This window comes from Erinaceus europaeus, chromosome 6 (assembly GCF_950295315.1).
Source record: "Erinaceus europaeus chromosome 6, mEriEur2.1, whole genome shotgun sequence".
NCBI lineage: Eukaryota > Metazoa > Chordata > Mammalia > Eulipotyphla > Erinaceidae > Erinaceus > Erinaceus europaeus.
The window spans coordinates 17,577,219-17,597,612 of record NC_080167.1 but is presented as its reverse complement, the minus strand read 5'-3'; the positions used below and the strand labels follow the sequence as shown (position 1 = coordinate 17,597,612).

General features: G+C 56.7%; 1 protein-coding gene across 17 annotated transcripts in view; it reads left to right on the top strand.

The window, feature by feature from the left end:
* The window catches only part of NCOR2 (nuclear receptor corepressor 2), a 118,460-nt gene that overhangs the window by 54,118 nt on the left and 43,948 nt on the right, over positions 1-20,394 (top strand). For 14 of the 17 annotated variants that reach the window (XM_060193276.1, XM_060193280.1, XM_060193278.1 and 11 more), the window contains 7 exons: positions 2,749-2,801; positions 5,243-5,309; positions 6,503-6,675; positions 7,260-7,353; positions 8,349-8,527; positions 11,772-11,826; positions 14,914-15,012. In XM_060193276.1, the coding sequence (XP_060049259.1) occupies positions 2,749-2,801; positions 5,243-5,309; positions 6,503-6,675; positions 7,260-7,353; positions 8,349-8,527; positions 11,772-11,826; positions 14,914-15,012 (720 nt within the window). The remainder of the gene's footprint in view (positions 1-2,748; positions 2,802-5,242; positions 5,310-6,502; positions 6,676-7,259; positions 7,354-8,348; positions 8,528-11,771; positions 11,827-14,913; positions 15,013-20,394) is intronic. The other 3 variants (XM_060193290.1, XM_060193289.1, XM_060193277.1) reach the window with 1 other exon arrangement.

The window sequence follows — 20,394 nt, the reverse complement described above, 5'->3', positions numbered from 1 at the left end:
GCCAGGAGTGGTTTCCCTGGTAAGCACACACTTTTCCATGGATAAGGACCCAGGTTCGAGCCCCCAGCCACCAAGTGGGAGCACTGTCTGCATGGGGATCATGAGCTTGGAGCAACTCTGTGTTACTGCTGCTCTCCCTCCTCCTCCTCCCTCCCCTCCTTTCCCCTTCTCTCTATCCTCTGTCTCATTCTCCCCCTGTCTCCTCTACTATCCAAAACCAAACAATCACGTCAGCCAGGAGCCGTTGAATCGTGCCACAGCGATAACTCTGGTGGCCAGGAAATGAATGAATGAATGAGTCAGTGAGTAGTGACTGAGTGAAGTGCCAGCAGCTGTGGAGCACAGCTGGCCTTTTAGGGACCCCATTCGGTCAGGTCGTGACCCTCCTCCCCACCCAGCTGTGTCATCCTAGGCCCTCACTCAGTCCCCCCTTCTCTGTCCCTCACTGTTACTCCCTCCCTGCGCCCAGCCGTGCCTGTCACAGTCACCCTACCTGGAGGACAGACCTACTCCGCCCCTGGCCACCAGCTCCTGCTGTTGTCTGCACCCCTCACCTGCCCCTCCTGCCTCAGTGTCCCAGGGCCCTGGCTGGGGAGTTGAGGACTCTCGGTCTGAGGGTGGGCTGGGCTCAGGGGAGCCCTATTCCTAGAGGCCTCTGCACTCTGCCTAGGGTTCGTGTGTGTATGTGTGTGTGTGTGTGTGTTTGTGGGGGCAGCTGTGGGTTTTCCCCCACCCCCTGTGCTGCTGGCTGAGTCACTGGCTTCCTTCCTGCCCTGAGGTGTGATCTGAAGCCACTAAGGTGTCACTAGCCTGGTCCCCGAATGTCACTGAGGTGTGTGTGTGTGTGGGGGTGTTTGCAGCCTGCTGAGCCCTGCTTCCCAGGTGGGGGGCTCTGCTGGGACACCCTGTTCCCAGCAGAACACAAACACAAACCACTCCCCTCCAACTGTGTGTGACTGAGGCCACGCAGATGCTTGGACCCTGCACTGCGGGCTGCCTTCTTCAATCACATGGGGTGGGGGGTGGGTGGCACACCATGCTGGGGAGCTTCCTCTGTTGCCATAGCACCTCCCATGTGGTGCCTGGCTGGAACCTGAGGAACTACAGTTTCATTCTGTTCCTGGCACTACTGCCTCGGATTGACTTTCTTAATGGGGGAAAGAGAGACAGGGGCCAGCCGTGAAGTAGCTTACCTGGATAGTGTGCTGCTCTGCCACATGTGAGACCCAGGTTCAAGCCCGGTCTCCTCCGTTCAGTGAAGGAAGCTTCGGTGTTGTGGTCTCCCCCCACTTCTATCTCATCTTAAAAAGAAAAAGGGCCGGGCAGTAGCACAGCGGGTTACACTCACATGGCGCAAAGTGCAAGGACTGGAGCCCCCGGCTCCGCACCTGCTGGGGGTCGCTTCACAGGCGGTGAAGCAGGTCTGCAGGTGTCTGTCTTTCTCTCCCCCTCTGTCTTCCCTCCTCTCTCCATTTCTCTCTGTCCTATCCAGTAACAACAGCAATGAACAACAGCAGTGACAACAATAATAATGACAACAGTGATAAACAACAAGTCAACAAAAGGGGGGGAAAATAGCCTCTAGGAGCAGTGGATTCACAGTGATAACCCTGGAGGTCAAAAAAAAAAAAAAAAAAAAAAAAAAAAAGGAAAGAAAGAAAAAGGAAAGGGTCGGCAGAGAGGCCCCACAGCCCTGAACACGTCCCCCAGCAGGGGGCAGGCTTGAGTCTCCGTCACTTACTAGGCAAAGCCCCACACTCTCCAGGTGAGCCGACTCGCTGACCTGTAAATAAATCTTTACTAAAAATAAGTCAGCTGGGGGCCAGGCAGTGATGCATCTGGTTGAGCACACATTACCATGTGCAAGGACCCAGGTTTGAGTCCCCTGCTCCCTACCCGCAGGGGGGAAGAAGCTTTATGAGTGGTGAAGCAGGTCTGCAGGTGTCTCTCTCTCTCTCTCTCTCTCTTTTATATTGTTTTATTATTAGAGACAGAGAAATTGAGAGGGGAAAGGGAAATAGAGGGGGAGAGAGACAGAGACACCTGCAACCCTGCTTCACCACTTGTGAAGCTTTCCCCCTGCAGGTGGGGACCAGGGGCTTGAACCTGGGTCCTTATACACTGTAATGTGTGCGCTTAACGAGGTGTGCCACTGCCTGGACCCCGCAGGTCTCTCTGTCTCTCTTTCTCCCCCTCTCCTCTCAATTTCTGTTTGTATGAAAAAATAAATAGAAATAAAGAAATCAGGAGTGGCCCAGGAAGTGGTGCAGTGGATGGGGTGGTGAACTCTCCAGCTTGAGGTCCTGAGTTCAGTCCCTGCAGTTCATGTGCCAAAGTGATGCCCTGTTTCTCTCTCGCCTCCTCTCTCATCAATCAGTCAATCAATTTTTTTTTTTTTAATGTGAGCCAGGGCTATTGTCCTCTCGCTCCTGGAAAGTGCACCCTTCAGGCTTCTTCCTTTGCCCCGTCATTCTCCCAGGACATGGGCACCTGAGCCCTGCCCTCCACACCTGGCTCTCCCTGCTGCTGTCTGGGGAGGGGCTCTGGCCAGGCTGGTGGGGAAATTTGGGCTGTGCTGTCGCCCCTCAGCTTCCCTGGGTGTGTGAGCCTTGGTGTCATTGCCCTAGGCCTGTGGTGAGTGGGGGTCCCTGTGGGCTCCCTATCAGGTGACCCTGGAGCCCTGCCCGGCCTCGTCAGTGTCACAGTTCGGTCTCGGTGACATGCGTCCCTCCCTCTTCCTTTGCGCAGCCACTGTACAACCAGCCCTCTGACACCAGGCAGTACCATGAAAACATCAAAATGTGAGTTTGCTGGGTTGCTGTGGGACCTGTGGGTGGGCTGTAGGGCTCCTGGCTGAGGCCAAGCTGGGAGGGGGTTGCAGGAGGGGCCATTGAGGCAGGAGTTCTGAGCCAGCTCTGGCCTGGCATGGGGCTTAGATGGACAGAGGATGTGTCCCCAGGGTAACAGAGGGGGGCTGGCCCTGAACTCTGCTCTCAGATGTGAGCAAGCTGGGGCCGTGCAGTCTAAGGGGTCTTTTGGTGACACACACCCCGCCCCCCTTGGAGTAGCTGTGCGTGGGGACCAGTGATGCCACCTTGTCTAGGCTGCTGGGCAACAAGAATGGCGGTGGCAGTCTGTGTGTGGTCTAGGCCTGTCACCGGCCATTTAGATGTGGCCCAAGGGTGGCAGTCAGCTGGACCTGGCCGGGGTCCACACAGAAATGATTGAGCACGTCCCTGGTGGTTTGATAAGGACAGAGACACAGGGCAGGTGGAGGTGGTCTGTTTCTTGGGGTGCAGACCTTCATCCTACCTCTTACCCACTCCCCACCCGCCCCGTCTTGCCTGTCACCTCTACGGTTGCAGCTGTCACCAGGCGGGAGGCCACCTCACTGAGGACCTGGCTGTCACTTTGCAGCCTCCCTGCTGCGTATGGCAGGGCGGGTCACCTTCACGCCTGGCTTCTCGGGCTCAGTGTGAGGGGGCCCCTGCCAGGCTCCTGGGGAGGTGTGCTGGAGCTCTTGGCAGGTGATTCCTGTCTGCCCCGGGGCTCCCTGGGGTACAGGGTGGTTGCAGGGCTATGGAGGGGGCAGCGGCATTTCAGTTCCAGGACCCCCAGCTCTGCAGGCCTTAGCCCCATTCCAGCCCTGCAGGCCACGGGTGCTCCCACTTCGTTTCTCGTCTGGCATCCTGATCCCTTTTCTTATGAGGGGTTTTCTAGTTGAGACTGAATCCTGGTGCAAGGACGCAGGTCACTGTTGACAGATCTTGTGGTTCACCCTCCCTTCTATCTCATTCATTCATTCACTCCCTCGTTCATTCTGCTGCTGGTCTGGGTATGTGTGGAGGTCTAGGCGTGTGCTGTGCTGGTTGGCTGGTGGTCAGTGTGAGCCGGTCCTTCTCTGGGCCCCGACTCTGCGGCCCTGGGTACCAGGGTCTTCTGGCTGAGGTCCCCTCACTGACACCCTCTGCTATGGGCTCTGCTGCCTGCCGCCATGCCTGGAAGCCCCTGTCAGGATAGCTGGGCCACCCTGTGCCCTGGCTCTCTATCCTACTGTCAGCACGTTCCCAGGTCCCAGCCTCCTGGCCCACCTGGTCCCTTCCCTATTTCTTTTTTTTTTCTTTCAAATTTGTGTATTTTTTTAACTTTTAAAAAATATTTATTTATTCCCTTTTGTTGACCTTGTTTTATTGTTGTAGTTAATGTTGTTGGATAGGACAGAGAGAAATGGAGAGAGGAGGGGAAGACAGAAGGGGAGAGAAAGATAGACACCTGCAGACCTGTTTCTGCCTGTTAAGTGACTCCCCTGCTGGTGGGGAGCCCGGGGCTCGAACCAGGATCCTTCCACCGGTCCTTGTGCTTTGTGCCACCTGCACTTAACCTGCTACGCTACCGCCCGACTCCCGCCTTCCCTGTTTCTTCAGCTGCCTGGCCTCCTGTTTTTTTGTTTTGTTTTGTTTTTTGTTGTTGTTGCCACAAGAGTTATCACTGGGGCTCAGTGCCTGCAAGACAATTCCACTGCTTCTGGGGACCATTCCCCCCTTTTTTTTCCTCTCTTATTTCTTTTTGCTAGGACAGAGAGACATTGAGAAGGAAGGAGACAGAGAGACAGAGAGACAGAGACAGAGAGACAGAGAGACCCCTGCAGACCTGCCTCACTACTTGTGAAGCGTCCTTCCTCAGGTGGGGAGTGGGGACTTGATCCTGAGTCCTGGTGCATTGCACCGTAACATCTGAACTCATTGCACCAACCAGCCCCCACTTGCGCTTCACTCCCCATGTCTGTCCCTTCGTCCTGGCTGCTGGATCTTTCCATGGCCACCTGTGGGTCTCCTGTCCCCCATGTCTGCTTGGTTCGGTCACGTTGTCTCACTGTTAACTGATGTGATTTCTCTCGGTGCCACCCAGTGTGTGTGGGGGGCTTGCTGAGACCTCGTCTGGGCTGGCTGTGTGTCCCAGCACATAGTATGTGCTTAGTAAATGCTTGCTGACATGGAGGTCAGTGCCCTCTTGCTGCTTGTTTTCAGATGATGAGGTTTTGGGGGGCAGGGATAGTGATCAAGGCCCTCCAGCCCCCCTTCTTGCTCACAGGCTCCCACCCTGGCCTGACTAGGTGGGACCTCTGGCTCTGGAGTGTTTGTACACTCAGGTGTGTGGGTGCTGCTGCTGCTCCCACTGGCTCCAGGGATCCCTCGTGGGGTGCTGGAGGGCACCCCCTGACCCTGCCTGGTTTCTTGCCCAGAAACCAGGCCATGCGGAAGAAGCTGATTCTGTACTTCAAGAGGAGGAACCACGCCCGGAAGCAGTGGGTGAGTGCCCACCCCCAGGCCTGTCTGTGGTCCACCTGCCTCTCTGTGACCGACCACCTGCACTGTTTCCTCTTCTGCATTGACTTTCATTTCTCGTTAGAGATCCTTCCTTCCTTCCACCATTTCTTTCTTTTATTTATTATTGTAAAGAGGCAGAAATTGAGAGGGGAGAGGAAGACAGAGAGAGACAGACACCAGCAGCACTGCTTCACCACTCATGAAGCTCCCCCACCCCCTGTAGGTGAGGACCAGGGGCTTGAACCTGGGTCCTTGTACACTATGATGTGATGGCTTAATCTGGCACCATCTGGCTTATAGTGGTGCAGAGCTTGAACCTGGGAGCTTGGAGCCTCAAGCATGAGAGTCTCTTTGCATCTACCATATCTACCAGCTCCCTCCCTCCCCAGAGATTTGTTTCTTTATTTATCATGGGAGAGAGGCTGGAGCCCCACTCAGCTCTGTTATAGGGTGGAGTTAGGGACTGTCTGTCTTTCTCCCTCTCTGTCTTCCCCATCTCTCTCCATTTCTCTCTGTCCTATCCAACAACGACGACAATAATAACTACAACAATAAAACAACAAGGGCAACAAAAGGGAATAATAATAATAAAAAACCAAACTACGAGATGACAAGGGTATAACCCCGCATCATTCCCGCCACCAGAGTTCTGGGTCATTTCCCACTGGGCCTTAGTGTCCTGTCCCCTTCAGTGGGGTACCAGGACCCCATGCCTTGTGAGGCCATCCAGGGTGGTACTGACCCCAAAATGCACACAGGGAGACATAGAACTGTAGGTAGCAAGATGGTCCTGGAGTGGAATCCAGGGGGCCCCATGCATCCCAATTTCATACAAAGCTGCAGCCCTCTGAGCTGTGTGGCCCCTGCAGAAGGCCAGTCTCGGGGTCAGGGGAGCAGGAGGCAGAACCAGTAGGGCGGGGGTGGGGGTGGGGGCGTGTGCGTGCCTGCAGCTTGGGGTGGCAGGATCCACCTCAGAAGAGCCACCCCCATACTCCTGGGGTGAGTGGACAGGAGCTGAGCCATGGGACCCCCAGACAGGGTGGGGGCCTTTGTCCTGCCCAGGGCCGACTGGGGGCCCAGTGACCATTCCTGTGCTGACCGTCCACTGCCAGGGGAGGGGGTCTGGGCGTGCAGAGGCGGGGGCCTGCTCCACAGTGCTCCCTAATGCCCTCCAGGAGCAGAAGTTCTGCCAGCGCTATGACCAGCTCATGGAGGCCTGGGAGAAGAAGGTGGAGCGCATTGAGAACAACCCGCGGCGGCGCGCCAAGGAGAGCAAGGTGCGCGAGTACTACGAGAAGCAGTTCCCCGAGATCCGCAAACAGCGCGAGCTGCAGGAGCGCATGCAGAGGTGAGCCGAGGCCTGTGCCCTGTGCCCTGTGCCCTGTGCCCTGCGCCCTGCCCCTGCCCCTGCTCATGCCCCTTGCTCTCCTGCCTTCTGCCCTTTGCCCTCTCCCCCCTTCTCCCGTCCTTTCCCCTTGCCCTCTGCCTCTGCCCCCTGCTCTCCTGCCCCCTGCCCGTCCCTACCCCTGCCTCCCTGCCCCATGTCCCTACCCCCTGTACCTGCCCCTGCCCTTCTCCCTGCTCCTGGACTGTTCTCCTATCTCTGTCCACTACTTGTGTACCCTTGCCCTTTGTCCCTGCCCTCTGCTCCCTGCCCTTTGCCCCCTGTTCCCTGCCCTCTGCCCCCACGACTTGTGTGCATTTCCTGTTGTTGTGGGCACGAGGGGGTGGCCTGTGACAGGAGGAAACTGAGGCAGAGTTGGGGCCCAGGCCCATGACTGGGTTTTTTAGATCATCTTAAGATAGAAGGTGGCGATGGGTTTTTCTGGGCTCTGAGGTGAAGGTGGACCCTGTGGCCTCGAGTACCTGTGTGTGACTGGCTAGTGAGCCCCCAGGTGGCCTCCGGGTCCTGACTGAGCCCTCGGCCCTCAGCAGGGTGGGCCAGCGCGGCAGCGGGCTCTCCATGTCGGCCGCACGCAGCGAGCACGAGGTGTCGGAGATCATCGACGGGCTGTCGGAGCAGGAGGTGAATGCCCCCTCCCTCCTTCTCCCCACGGTGGGGCCCCTGTGTTGGGTGGCGGCTGGGGACACTGAGGCCCTGGGAGAGGCTCCATGGCTGGAGGGGGTGTGATGACTGAGTCCCAGCACCCTCCATATTTCCACTTGCTGAGCCTCCAGGTGGGGGCAGGGCAGCCAGGGTTATCCCCCAGCCTGCCGCCCCCCCCACACACACAGTAGGCCGTGACCACCCTCTGGGCTCCTGTTGCTAGCTGGAGCCTCTGGTCTGGGCCCCAAGCTGGCCCTGAACATAGAGGAGAGGCTCTTGTCTGCCCCCTCTTCCTGGGTGACCTGTCACCTCCAGGACTTGGGGTGCCAGCATGCGTATCCCCTAGAAGCTATGGCTCCAGACCCCTGCTACCCTGATCTCCTGTCCAGTGGCAGAGGGTGCTGACCTCATGTCCCTGCTGTGGCATTGGGGTCCCCCCATCTCCCATCAGCCCTTACTGGGGCCGAGTGGGTGGTGGCTGAGGGGGCTGGGCAGCAGAACTGTGTCCCCAGACAGTAACTAATCTCCGCTGAAGTGCTGGCTGTCGGCTGGGGAGATGGCTCGGCTGAGTGGGGCCCCTGCTTCTTAATAGCTATCACGGTGCTGCATTACAGGGAGCCCCACTCCTGCCCGGCGCCCCTGGGGGCTCATGAAAGTGGGGGTTTGGGCAGGAGAAGGTTCTGGAACCTCACCCGGCTCTCCAGGAGCCAAGCCTTTCCCGCTGCCCCTGCCTGGCGCCCCTCACCTGTTCGGCAGCATTTGATGCTCAAGTCCTAGGAAGATCCAGGCCCCTCCCTGCAGATATGGGGCCCAGTTCCCCCAAACTTGTCCCGGATGCCTTTCAGCCCCCCTGGAGCAGAGCTGTCAGTTCTCCACTCCCTTTGCCTCTCTCTTGTTTCTCATCTCCTACCCTGCTAAGCCCCCTGGCCACCCCACCCCTCTTGGTGCTGACCCCGCCTCACCCGTCCCCCTAGAACCTGGAGAAGCAGATGCGGCAGCTGGCGGTGATCCCGCCGATGCTGTATGACGCGGAGCAGCAGCGCATCAAGTTCATCAACATGAACGGGCTCATGGACGACCCCATGAAGGTGTACAAGGACCGGCAGGTCATGAACATGTGGAGCGAGCAGGAGAAGGACACCTTTCGCGAGAAGTGAGTGTCCCCCCACCCCCACCCTGGGGTGGCTACTGGGCTGGGTTCTTCCTCTCCCTGAGGATGGTGGCCCTCGCCCGGAGCAAGACTGAGGTCAGATAGGGAGCCATGAGGCGATGGTGTTTTGGGGGTTCTCTGAAATGAATGGCTGGTGTTTGGGGGAACGTGGAGAAAGCTGCTGGACAGAGGCCCCGTCCCTGACTTAGGGCTGTGTACAGGGGTCACATCTGCATGCAGAGAGAGAGGGAGGGAGATGCTGAGGCACACATGCCCTTAGCTTGACTACCCAGAGAGTCTGGAGAGTTGATTTTCCCTAGGGGCGGGGTGGTGGTGCACCCGGTTAAGTACACATAATACAAAGTGCAAGGAACTGTGAAAGGATCCAGGTTCAAGCCCCTGCTCCCCACCTGCAGCAAGGACACTTCACAGTTGGTGAAGCAGGTCTGCAGGTGTCTCTCTTTCTGTCTCCCCCTCCCCTCTCAATTTCTCTCTCTTCTCTCCAATAGAAATGGAAAAGATGTTCTCCAGGAACAGTGTATTTGTACTGCTGGTACCGAGCCCCAGTGATAGTCCTGAAGGAGGCAAAAAAATAAGAGACAGAGACAGAGACACAGACCACCCCTCCAGCCACCTGCCTCAGCCAGGCTGAGGGGGGAGAGGAGCTGCTGTCCAGGTCTCTCTCAGGCTGAGAGAGCTGGCTGGCCGGTGTGGACACCACAGTTGGTTTGATGAGATGATGGAGAAGGGGGGGCAGGCTCAGCGGAAGAGGGGTCTTTTCAGAATGGTTTTTGCTTTTTATTATTATTATTTTATTCTTATATATTAAAAAAATTTTTTTAATAAATATTTATTTTATTTATTTATTCCCTTTTGTTGCCCTTGTTGTTTTATTGTTGTAGTTATTATTGTTGTTGTTGTTGTTGGATAGGACAGAGAGAAATGGAGAGAGGAGGGGAAGACAGAGGGGGAGAGAAAGATAGACACCTGCAGACCTGCTTCATCGCGTGTGAAGCAACTCCCCTGCAGGTGGGGAGTCAGGGCTCGAACCGGGATCCTTATGCCGGTCCTTGTGCTTTGCGCCACCTGCGCTTAACCCGCTGCGCTACAGCCCGACTCCCTGTTCTTGTATTTTATAGGACGGGGAAATTAAGAGGGGGGGGGGAGGTAGAGAGGAAGCAGCACTTTGAAGCATCCCCCCTGCAGCGGGGTGGACCAGGGACCTGAGCCCGGTCCTTGAGCATGGTGATATACGCACTCAACTGGGTGTTTCACTGCCCAGGCCCCCCAGAATGGCTTTTGGTCGTGGATATACATCTTAAAACACAGAAGACCATGGGAGGAGGGGCTGACAGAGCAGCTCAGTGTCTCCTCCAGAACACAGTCCTTGGGGCACACTTCCTGAGGAGTGTAGGGTTTCAGGCACTCAGGGTCTCCCTCCAGCCTGTGATGGTCTCTCCCTTGAGCACAGCCGGTGCTGGGGGGGGGGGGGTTGAGGGGGTTGAGGCTGCTTCAGAGGTGCAGCCCCTCCCCCCGCCACTGGGCTTTTTGTTGCTTTATGTTTTTAGAAAAAAAATTTCTGGGGGTCGGGCGGTAGCGCAGCGGGTTAAGCACATGTGGTGCGAAGCACAAGGACCGGCATAAGGATCCCGGTTCGAGCCCTGACTCCCCACCTTCCCACCTGCAGGGGAGTCGCTTCACACGCGGTGAAGCAGGTCTGCAGGTGTCTATCTTTCTCTCCCCCTCTGTCTTCCCCTCCTCTCTCCATTTCTCTCTGTCCTATCCAACAATGACGACATCAGTAACAATAATAATAACTACAACAATCATAAAGGGAAAATAAATAAATAAATAAATTAATTAATAAAAAAAAAGAAGTTTCTGTGTTGTGAGAGAGAGAGGACTAAGCACTGCTCTGCTCTGGCCGAGGGAGGTGCCAGGAATTGAACCTGAGGCCTGGGTGTGAACGGTTATACTGAAAAGCTAAGCCCCTCTGCTGTGTGCTCTCCTCATGGAGGAGAAAGAGGGATTTGGGGGCACAAGTCCTGGTTCTGTCGTTTGCCGTCCTCGCTGGTCTGATGTGGACTTGCCTTTTCTTTTCTTTTTTCCACCACTCCCAGTGGCTCCTTTGGAAGTGGGGTGGGGTGGGGGGCAGAGAAGGCGACACCACAGCCCTGCCCTGCTCACCACTGGCACGCAGCTCTTCCCTGGAGACCGACCTGAACCTGGGTCCTCGCACATGGGGTGCGACACCCACTCTGCCCCCCAGATCTTTTCCCTTGTACCCCCAGCTTCCTGCTAGCTGCATGCAGGCAGCCCCTCCAGCCCCAGCCTCAGTTTCCCCTCCTGCAAGTGGGTGCATCCGGGGTGTCCAGGTTTCCCCATCTCCAGGCGTCCTGGGGAGGAGGTGCTGGATGTTGGGGAGGCCACCAAGAGCCTCCCACATCTTCTGGTGGGGGGGGCACTGTGTTGGGGAACCTGTATCTAGGCATGGAGGGAAGGAAGTGTCCCGGGGAGTGAGGATATGTCTGTCTGTATCTGTTTGTCTGTCTCTCTGTCTGGAAGGGGCGGGGTGGAGAGGCCTCTGTGGGTCTAGCTTCCTGCGGGAAGGGGCAGGGCCCTTCCGGATCCCAGTCTGGCGGGTGGGTGGGGCTGGCAGGGCGCCCAGCCATCTGGGGCAGGACCCGGGCCAAGCGCACTTGCAAGCCCCTGCCCCCCCCCCCCACGGGGCGTGGCTCCCTGGGGGGGCTGCTGGGGCTGTTTCAGGGACTCCACCCAGGGCCCCAGGCTACCCTAACCCCCATCCTTGGCTGCTCCTGCCTGTTACCAGTTCCCAGATCCCAAGGTTCTGGCCCCCCCTCCTGCCTTCCCTGCAGACTCCCTGGCAGCCTCCCACACAGGGCCTCTCCCTGGGGTGATGGCCTCCTGGCTGTGGCCTCTGACCTCATCAGTGCTCCCACCTCCAGCTTCCCAGACCCTGCAGTGGGCGGTGGTGGGGGGGGGGCTAGAAATAAAAGCAGATTTTGAGAAAGGGGGACCCTTTCAAGAAAATGAGGCTGGATGTCCTCATTTTTCCTGGAGGCGCCTTTAGCAGGACAAATAGATTTCACAGGCGAGGAGTCCTGAGTCACCCCGGGAACAGCTCCGCCCTCCACACACCTCCTGCAGCCAGGCTGGGACATGGCAGGGGCCCCTAGGCTGGGCAGCTCCCCTCTGCCGGCTCACGGTCCCCCTCTTCTGCCCACAGGTTCATGCAGCACCCCAAAAACTTTGGCCTGATTGCTTCGTTCCTGGAGAGGAAGGTGAGTGCCTGCTGGCCCCTCCCTGCGCCTCTTGGGGGACCCCCAATACAGCAGCTGCTTTGGGGCTTCTGGTGTCCTCTCTACTGGCCTGAGGCCTCTGCCCGCTGCCCAGGCTGCCAGCCCTCCTCCTCCTCCCTCCTGGGCCCTCCCCCTCCCTCTCCCTTCTTCCTCTAGGGTCCTCCCCTCCCTCCACCCTCCTCCTTCCTAGCTCTGCCCCCTCCCTCTTCCCTCCTGGATCCTCCCTCATCCCTGAGTCTTTCCCCTTCCCCTCCCGTTCCCTCCTCCCTCCTGGATCCTCCCTCATCCCTGAGTCTTCCCCTTCCCCTCCCGTTCCCTCCTCCCTCCTGGATCCTCCCTCATCCCTGAGTCTTCCCCTTCCCCTCCCGTTCCCTCCTCCCTCCTGGATCCTCCCTCATCCCTGAGTCTTCCCCCTTCCCCTCCCGTTCCCTCCTCCCTCCTGGGTTCTCTCTCTTCCCTCCTCCACTTCTCCTCCCTCCTCATCCTGGAGCCCCACCCTCAGACCCTGGCCCCGAGGGCTAAGACTCCACTGGCCACAGTATCTGGTGTCTGTCCACACTGCCACACAGGGCACAGGTACCCAGCCCCGCCTGCCCCCCAAGCCCCAGTCTGGGGTAGCCTCACGTTCTGCCCCCAGCCCTCTCCTGTCAAGGGGACACAGGCCTCCCCCGAGAGTGAGGCAGCCCCCCACAGGTACTCCTGAGGCTGAGCAGTGGCCAGGGCTGCTGCAGCAGGGACCAACAAGACTGGAGGGACCCTGTGAGCAGGCAGGGCCTGCCTCCTCCTGGGGCTCAGGCTGGCAGTCACAGCAGTGCACCATATCAATGCCCCCCCCCAGTGCTGCTGAGAGCTTCCCATTGTGGGGGTGTCTGGGGGGTGCTTGAAGGAGATGGTTCTGCCTGCACCTGTCTGCAAGGTGCTATGTGAGAGCAAGGAGACAGTCCTCATGCCTTCAGGCCTTGATTAACTGCCTCTAGTCCTGGGAGCCTTCCTGGAGGAGGTGATAATCTGGGAAGTGCTTGATTTTTTTTTCCCCCCCATGGAGAAGGAAGCACATTTTTTCTCCTTCTCTCTCTCCCTTCCTTTCTCCCTCCCTCCCTTTCTTTCTTTCTCTGCCAAACTAGGGCCTTGCACTTGATTCTATTGCTCCTGGGCTGCTGTTTTCATTCGCATGTAGAAAGTAAAATGAATAAACAGAGAGGAAGGTGGGAGACACACTCTAGCACCATAGCTTGCTCCAGTGCCCTAGTACTTCCTATGTGGTGCCAGGGCTCAAACATGACCAGGCACCTGCCCTATGCCACAGTGAGCTCTGTCTTCAGCCCAGAAACCAGGTTTTGGTGAGCAGAGTTGAGCCGCTGTGTCTGGGGACCAGGGGCCGAGGTCTCCCAGGGGAGAGCAGACATGCTGACATTCTTTGGTGGGCAGGAGAGGCCACATGAGGTGTGATTAGAGGCACCTGGGTTGGGTCTGAAGGGACAGGTGAGTCCTGAGTGAGGCCCCAGGAAGGAGGGCACCCCAGGGGATGGGCGTGAAGTGTGTGTGTGTGGGGGTGACAGTGCAGGGTCTTCTGGGAGCACTGGGACAAGTGCTCTCTCCCTGTAAGGGTGGGGGGAGGACCTGGGGGTCTGCTCCTCACGGCCTGGGGGGAGCCCCTGGGAGGCAAGTGCAGGTCTGGCACAGGCTTCCATCCTCTCAGAAATCTTTTCTTATTTTTTAAATCTTTTTTAAAGAAAAACTTGATTGTATTTCTTTATTTACTTATTTATATGTTTTACCAAAGCCCTGCTCAGTTCTCGCTTATGGTGGTGCTGGGGATTGAACCTGTGACCTCAAGCCTCAGGCATGAGACTCTTTTTGCAGAACCATTATTCTGTCATCCCAGCTCGTTTTTTTTTTTTTATTACAATTTTTAATTTTTTTTTATTTTTTAAGTTCATTTTATAATTAACACTTAAAATGTTTATTGGACTGAGACAAAAATTGGTAGGGATGGAGGGAGATAGAGAGAGAGAGGGAGAGGAAGCTCTTGTGAAGCTTTCCCCCTGCAGGTGGGGACTGGGGGCTTGAACCTGGGTCCTTGTGCATACTGTAATGTGTGCTCAACCAGGTGTCCCACTGCCTCCCCACCCCCCTTTTAAATTTTGTAATGAGAGCATTGCTCAGCTCTGGCTCATAGTGGTGCTGTGGACTGATCTTGGAACCTGGGAGCCTCAGGCCCGAGAGTCTGTTCGATAAACTTGTGCTTGCACTGGGGAGAGAGCATTGTGTTCTCCGTAAGACCTTCATGTCTGAGTCTCTGAGGTTCCAGGTTCAGGCCCCAGCACCACCATAAACCAGAGCTGAGCAGTTTTTTGGTCTCTCTCATGAAATAAATGAATATTAAAAAACAAACAAACGAGTCAGGTGGTGGCACACCTGGCTAGGGACACACACTACAGTACACAAGGACCCGAGTTCAAGCCCCTGGTCCCCACCTACAGCTTCACTAGCGGTGAAGCAGGGCTGCAGGTATCTCTCTGTCCCTCTGTCTCTGCCTCACCTCTCACTTTCTCAGTCTATCCAATAATAAACAGATAAAATTAAAGCAAGTAAGTTGCTTTAATTAAATCATTAAAAAAACAAGGAAGCAAAACAACAGAACACTTGGTTGAACATACACATTACAGTGTGCAAGGACCCGGGTTTGAGCTCCCCACCTGCAGGGGTGTCTGTCTCCTCCTCTCTCTACCCCTCCTTCCCTCTCACTTTCTTTGTCTCTATCCAAAATAAATAAATAAATACATGATATTAAAAATAAATAAGTGGACTGCTGTGCTGTGCCCCTGCCTCACAGAAACCCATGACTCTCCCAGGAGCGGCCGGCAGCTTAGGAGCTGTTAAGAGCCAGCCGTGTGGGTAGGGCTGCGGCCCATGGGGGTGAGGGGGCCAGGGGGGTGGGGCAGGCCTGGCCTCTGCACCTGGAGTTGTAGCCCTCCCTGCCTGTGCCCATGGCCTTCCTGCCACCCCGCGTCGCTGTGTTCCCGGCGAGGTCCCTCAGCCCGCGCCGTCCCTGCACTGTCCCCACAGACGGTGGCTGAGTGTGTGCTGTACTACTACTTGACCAAGAAGAACGAGAACTACAAGAGCCTGGTGCGAAGGAGCTACCGGCGCCGTGGCAAAAGCCAGGTGAGCGGCAGGCCGCCTGTGCTGCCTCCTCCAGGCTGTCCCCCCCTCCCCTGCCCTGGCCTGCTCCACATGTATTCATGGGACTAGGTATGGCGGTGGGGTCCCTGTGATGCTCGGCATGGCCCCTGGGGGTGGGGTTGGGAGGCATCTGTTGCCACAGCAGCAGAGACTCTGTGACAGTCACCTCTGTTCTCAGCCTGGAAGGTTCTAGAACTCACTGGTAGGTGACCCGTGGCTACTGGGCCGGGGTTCCCAGGACTCTTTGAGGCAGCCCCTGCACTGAATGGTCCCTCTTTACTGTGATTGTTCTCGGTATTTGGTTTTTTTTGTATATATATATTTAAGAAATGAGACATTAACAAAAACAAAACCGTAGGATAGGAGGGGTACAACTACACACAATTCCCACCACGCAATCTCCATATCCCACCCCCTCCCCTGATCGCTTTCCCATTCTCTATCCCTCTGGGAGCATGGACCCAGGGTCGTTGCGGATTGCAGAAGGTGGAAGGTCCGGCTTCTGTAATTGCTTCCCCGCTGAACATGGGCGTTGACTGGTCGATCCATAATCTCAGCGTGCCTTTCTCTTTCCTTAGTAGGGTGGGGATCTGGGGAAGCGGGGCTCCAGGACACATTGGTGGGGTCTCAGTATTTGTTTTAACGCTTATTTGAGAGAGAGAGAGCAAGAAAGAGAGAAACTGCCTGCCTCTCACCCCACAATTTCTGCCTTCTCCCTTTCCTCCCTTGGGTGAGACAGAGATGGTGGTGACTGAATGATTCAGCTTGGTTCCGGCACCCAGAGACTCTCTGGCTAAGTCCCCCTGTGGCCTGTTTGTGTGAACAAGTTTCCTTTCCTCCCGCTGTCGTCACTGCAGGCTGAGTCTTCCAGATAGAGACCAAGAGTGAGAGAGACAGAGCTTCCCCCAGTGCGTTGGGGGCCAGGCTCGAGGTGAATGAGGGCTCGATGGCCCAGCCACAGCTGCTCTTGGGCAGAAGTTCTGCAGCTGTTGCTCAGGATTTTATTTGTCCCAATTTTTTAATAAAAATAAAAAGGGAGTTGGGCAGTCGTGCAGAGGGTTAATCGCACGTGGCGCGAAGCACAAGGACCCAGTGTAAGGATCCTGTTCGAGCCCCCGGCTCCCCACCTGCAGGGGAGTCACTTCACAGGCGGTGAAGCAGGTCTGCAGGTGTCTGTCTTTCTCTCCTTCTCTCTGTCTTTCCTTCCTCTCTCCATTTCTCTCTGTCCTATCCAACAGTGACATCACTAACAACAATAACTACAACAACAATAAAAAACAACAACATGGGCAACAAAAGGGATAAATAAATATAAAAAAATTAAAAATAAAAATAAATAAAGGGGGGGGAGTGGTGGCTCACCTGGTTGAACACACGTTAGAGTGTGTAAGGACCCAGGTTCAAACCCCTGGTCCCCACCTGCAGAGGGAAAGCTTCACGTGTGGTGAAGCAGATTTGTAGGTGTCTCATTCTCTCTCTCGGTCCCTCTCTATCTCTCTCTCTCTCTCTCTTTCCCCCATCCCTGCCTATTTCTGTCTTACTCCAATAAACAAACCTACACCAGATGGGGTGGGGTGTGCCCAAGGGATGGGTGTGGCGAGGCTCAGCTATCCCCGGGGCCCCTCATCCAGCGTGAGTTCACCAGTCCCTGTTCAGGACCCCAGCTGAGGTACGGACAGGGTCATCCGAGGGCTGTGACAGAGCTCGGCACTATGAATCCACTGCTCCTGGAGGCCGTTTTCCCCATACTGTTGCCTCTGCCCTTGTTATTGTTACCATTGCTGCTGTTGTTGGATAGGACAGAGAGAAATAGAGGAGGGGAAGACAGAGGAGGGAAGATAGACACCTGCAGACCTGCTTTACCACTTGTGAAGCGACTCGCCTCCCACACACACAGGTGGGGAGCCGGGGGCTCGAACTGGGATCCTTATGCTGGTCCTTGTGCTTTGGGGAGCCGGGGGCTCGAACTGGGATCCTTATGCTGGTCCTTGTGCTTTGGGCCACGTGCACTTAACCTGCTGTGCTACCGCCCGGCCCCAGTATTTTTCCCTTTCTATTTTTCGTTAGAGGGAGATAGAGATACAGAGGCACATAGTAAGTCCATGCTTCACCAGTCATGAAGCTTCCCCCTGCAGGTGGGGAGTGGGGTCTTGAACCCAGGTCCATGTGCATGGTAAAGTGAGCACTCAGCTGGGTGTGCCACCACCTGTCTCCCCCTCCCCCCATAAAAATTTCAAGGAGTGAAGAGTTCTCTGTGTCTCCACTGGTGCTTGTTCTCATGTGAGTCTTGACAAGCCTTACCTGACTGTGTGTGACCCCAGGAGGGCATTTGAAAGGGAGGGGGGAGGAGGAGAGGGAGAGACAGAGGGAGACAGAGAACCCTCCACTCCCTGGGGAATAGAGGCGCCCATGCAGTGACAGGCCACAGCTGACGGTGGTTTCTGACTTCGAGGTGAAGCTTGTGGCTGACTGGGGGCGGGGGGCAGTTGCTCCCCACCCCCCACCCTGCTCTTCCCCCATGACCCTGTGCGGTCACGTCCGATGCTCAGGAGTGAACCCAGGGTCCAGGTCCAGTCCTCCACCACTGAGCCACCCTGCCCCATGCTGCATTGTGGATCTCTATGAGTCAGAGAGACACTGGGCGCCAGCTCACCATTCATGGCTGCCCGCGTCTGTCCTCGGAGCTCCACGTGGCACTGGGGATAAGGCCGGGCCTCACGAGTGGAAGGTGGACCCTCTGCCGGCTGAGCCTCTTCCATGGGAATCTGGGCCCAAGTCTGAAATCTTAGCTCACAGAAAACACTTCTCTTAGCTGGAGCAGCCGGCCCTTGGGCCTTGTAGGTGACCCCCACCTCTCTCCTGGCAGAAGGCAGTGGGGTCAGGGAATTCTGTGGCAGGTCAGAGGCCTGGCCGGGCGAGGGAGCCTTAGAGCAGAGGCTTGGTGGCATCTGCAGCTTGTGCCTCCTTGTCTGGGATGAACCATGGCATCTGCATTCCCAACAGGCCGAGGGGCCCTGGGTTGGGGCTGAACTGCTGTCTCAGGGGGGCTGTGATGGCAGTGGCTCTTCCCTGGGCCCTGTCTCAGGTGGCACCCACCCTCCCTCCTGCTTGGCACCCACCCATGCCCAACCTTTCTCCTTCACTCCATGCCACCTCATGTCTGGGCTGGTTACACCCACCTTCTGGAAGATTCTGGGGACTCAGGACTTTGGGGTGCCCATCTCTGCATGGCCACCCAGCCCCCACCCTGGTTGCTGTGTCTCTCCCCTCCCCCTCACCCCCCCAGCCCTGGACCCCAAGGCCTGGCGCACAGCTGGTGAGCTTGAAGACCAGGCGTCAGCCCTGTGTTGCCTCTGAGCTGAGTCACCAGCCAAGGGAAGCCTAGTGGTTAGCACCTTGTGAGTCACAGAGAGGAAGCCTAAGTGTCTCTGGCTGTTAAGGCACCCAGCCCAGGGTGCTGAACTCAGTGACACTCAAGCCAGGGAAGGAGAATGTGAAGCTTAGTCAGGCTGCAAGGCAGTCCTGCTGGGGGTGGTGGGGTGACTACCCTTCAGGAGATGGGTGTGTGTCCCCAAATGTCTGTGGTCCCTGTCGTCCTTGGGCCTGGACCTGGTAGCCACACGCAGGGAACACAAGCCCTTGGGGGACAGCCCAGGTTGTCCCCCAGCTCCTGCCAGGCTGACCTGGCTTTATGTATCCCTGCTTCCTGTCCCACCTGTTCCGTGGCTGTTCACCCCTTGTGTCTGCTCCGTCTCCCCTCAGTTTGTCTGTCTTCTGCACACCTTCCACCTCCCTTCCCTCCTGGCTCCCTTTGAGGGACAAGTGACCTTGGTCCTGGTTGCTGCGGCACCAGAGGCTCAGAGCCTGGGCCGCCCGCACGGGGACAGAGTGACCGGGAGGCGTTCCAGGGCAGAGCCTGCGGGTGGTGTTACTGGTTCCCAGGGCTCCCCCTCCCTCTCCCAGTGCAGTGAGGTCACTGGGTGCAGCCTGGCGGGATGTGTGGCTATCATGGCCAGCTGGCTGGGCTGGGCTGGGCTGAGCATGGCTGGAGGAGCTGGGGCCGTGCTGGGTTCTGGGAGGGCCTGCCACTAGGCTGACCTGGGCCAGATTGAGCCTGGAATGGGGGCTCCACTGAGCAAGTGTTCCCGACTCTCTGTCCAGCTTTGTGCCAAGTGTTTGTGTGGGGTTTGTAGGCCTGTGACCTCACACCTCTGGGCAGGGAGGCTGAGCCAGGGGCTCGGGAGCTGGGCCGTAGTTAGTGGGAGCAAAGAAGTGTGAGGACCAGCCCCAGACCCAGGCAAACAGAAGTTGTGGTCCCTGCCAGATGTGTGGCTTGGCCAGACCTGGGCGAGAGGTGTGGGTGCCACACATCACGGTTGGGAGCGGTGGGGCAGAGACTGGGGGGTAGGAGTTTGGACTTGTTTGCATGAGGCCTCGAGTTCATTCCATGGCATCAGATATACCAGAGCGATACTCTGGTTCTCTCTTTCATGTTGATGAGTACATTTTATTTATTTTCAGTCATTTATTATTTATTTATTTGAATAGGAAAAAGAGAAATTGAGAGGGGAGGGGGAAATAGGGAGAGAGAGAGATACTGCAGACCTGCCTCGGCACTCATGGAACTTCCCGCCTGCAGGTGGGGAACAGTGGGGAGGGGTGCTTGAACCTGGCTCCTTGAGCGTGATAACACATACACTCTACCAGGTTCACCACCACCCAGCCTTCAGTGCGCCATTTTTAAAAGATGGGGGGTTGTGGGTGGTAGTGCAGTGGGTTAAGCGCACGTGGCACAAAGCACAAGGATCCTGGTTCGAGCCCCCAGCTCTCCACCTGCAAGGGGTCGCTTCACAAGCGGTGAAGCAGGTCTGTAGGTGTCTGTCTTTCTCTCCCCCCTCTGTCTTCCTGTGCTTTCTCAATTCTCTCTGTCCTATGCAATAACAACAATAACGACAGCGATAAACAACAAGGGCAATAAAATGGGAAAAATATAGCCTCCAGCAGTGGATTTGTAGTGCAGATAGAGCCCCAGCAATAACACTGGGGTTGAAAAAAAAAAAAAGGAGAGAGACCACAGAGCTAAAGCTTCCTTCAGTGCAGTGGGAGCTGGACTCGGATTTGGGTCTCACACGAGGCAGAGTTGGGGGGGGGGGTGCTTTGGGTGGTGGCGCACCCAGTAGAGCACATATATTGTTGTCTGGCTCTTTTAGCTACCAGTTTCCATGTTGATGTGTTCAGAAGGGGATGGCAGAGGCCCCAAACCTCTGTCCCGAGGCTAGGCTGGGGGTCTTCACCCGGGTGCACCCCCCCAAGTCCTTTCTCCAGAGGGACTGCTGACCTGCATGGGGGCGGGGCTGCCTGAGC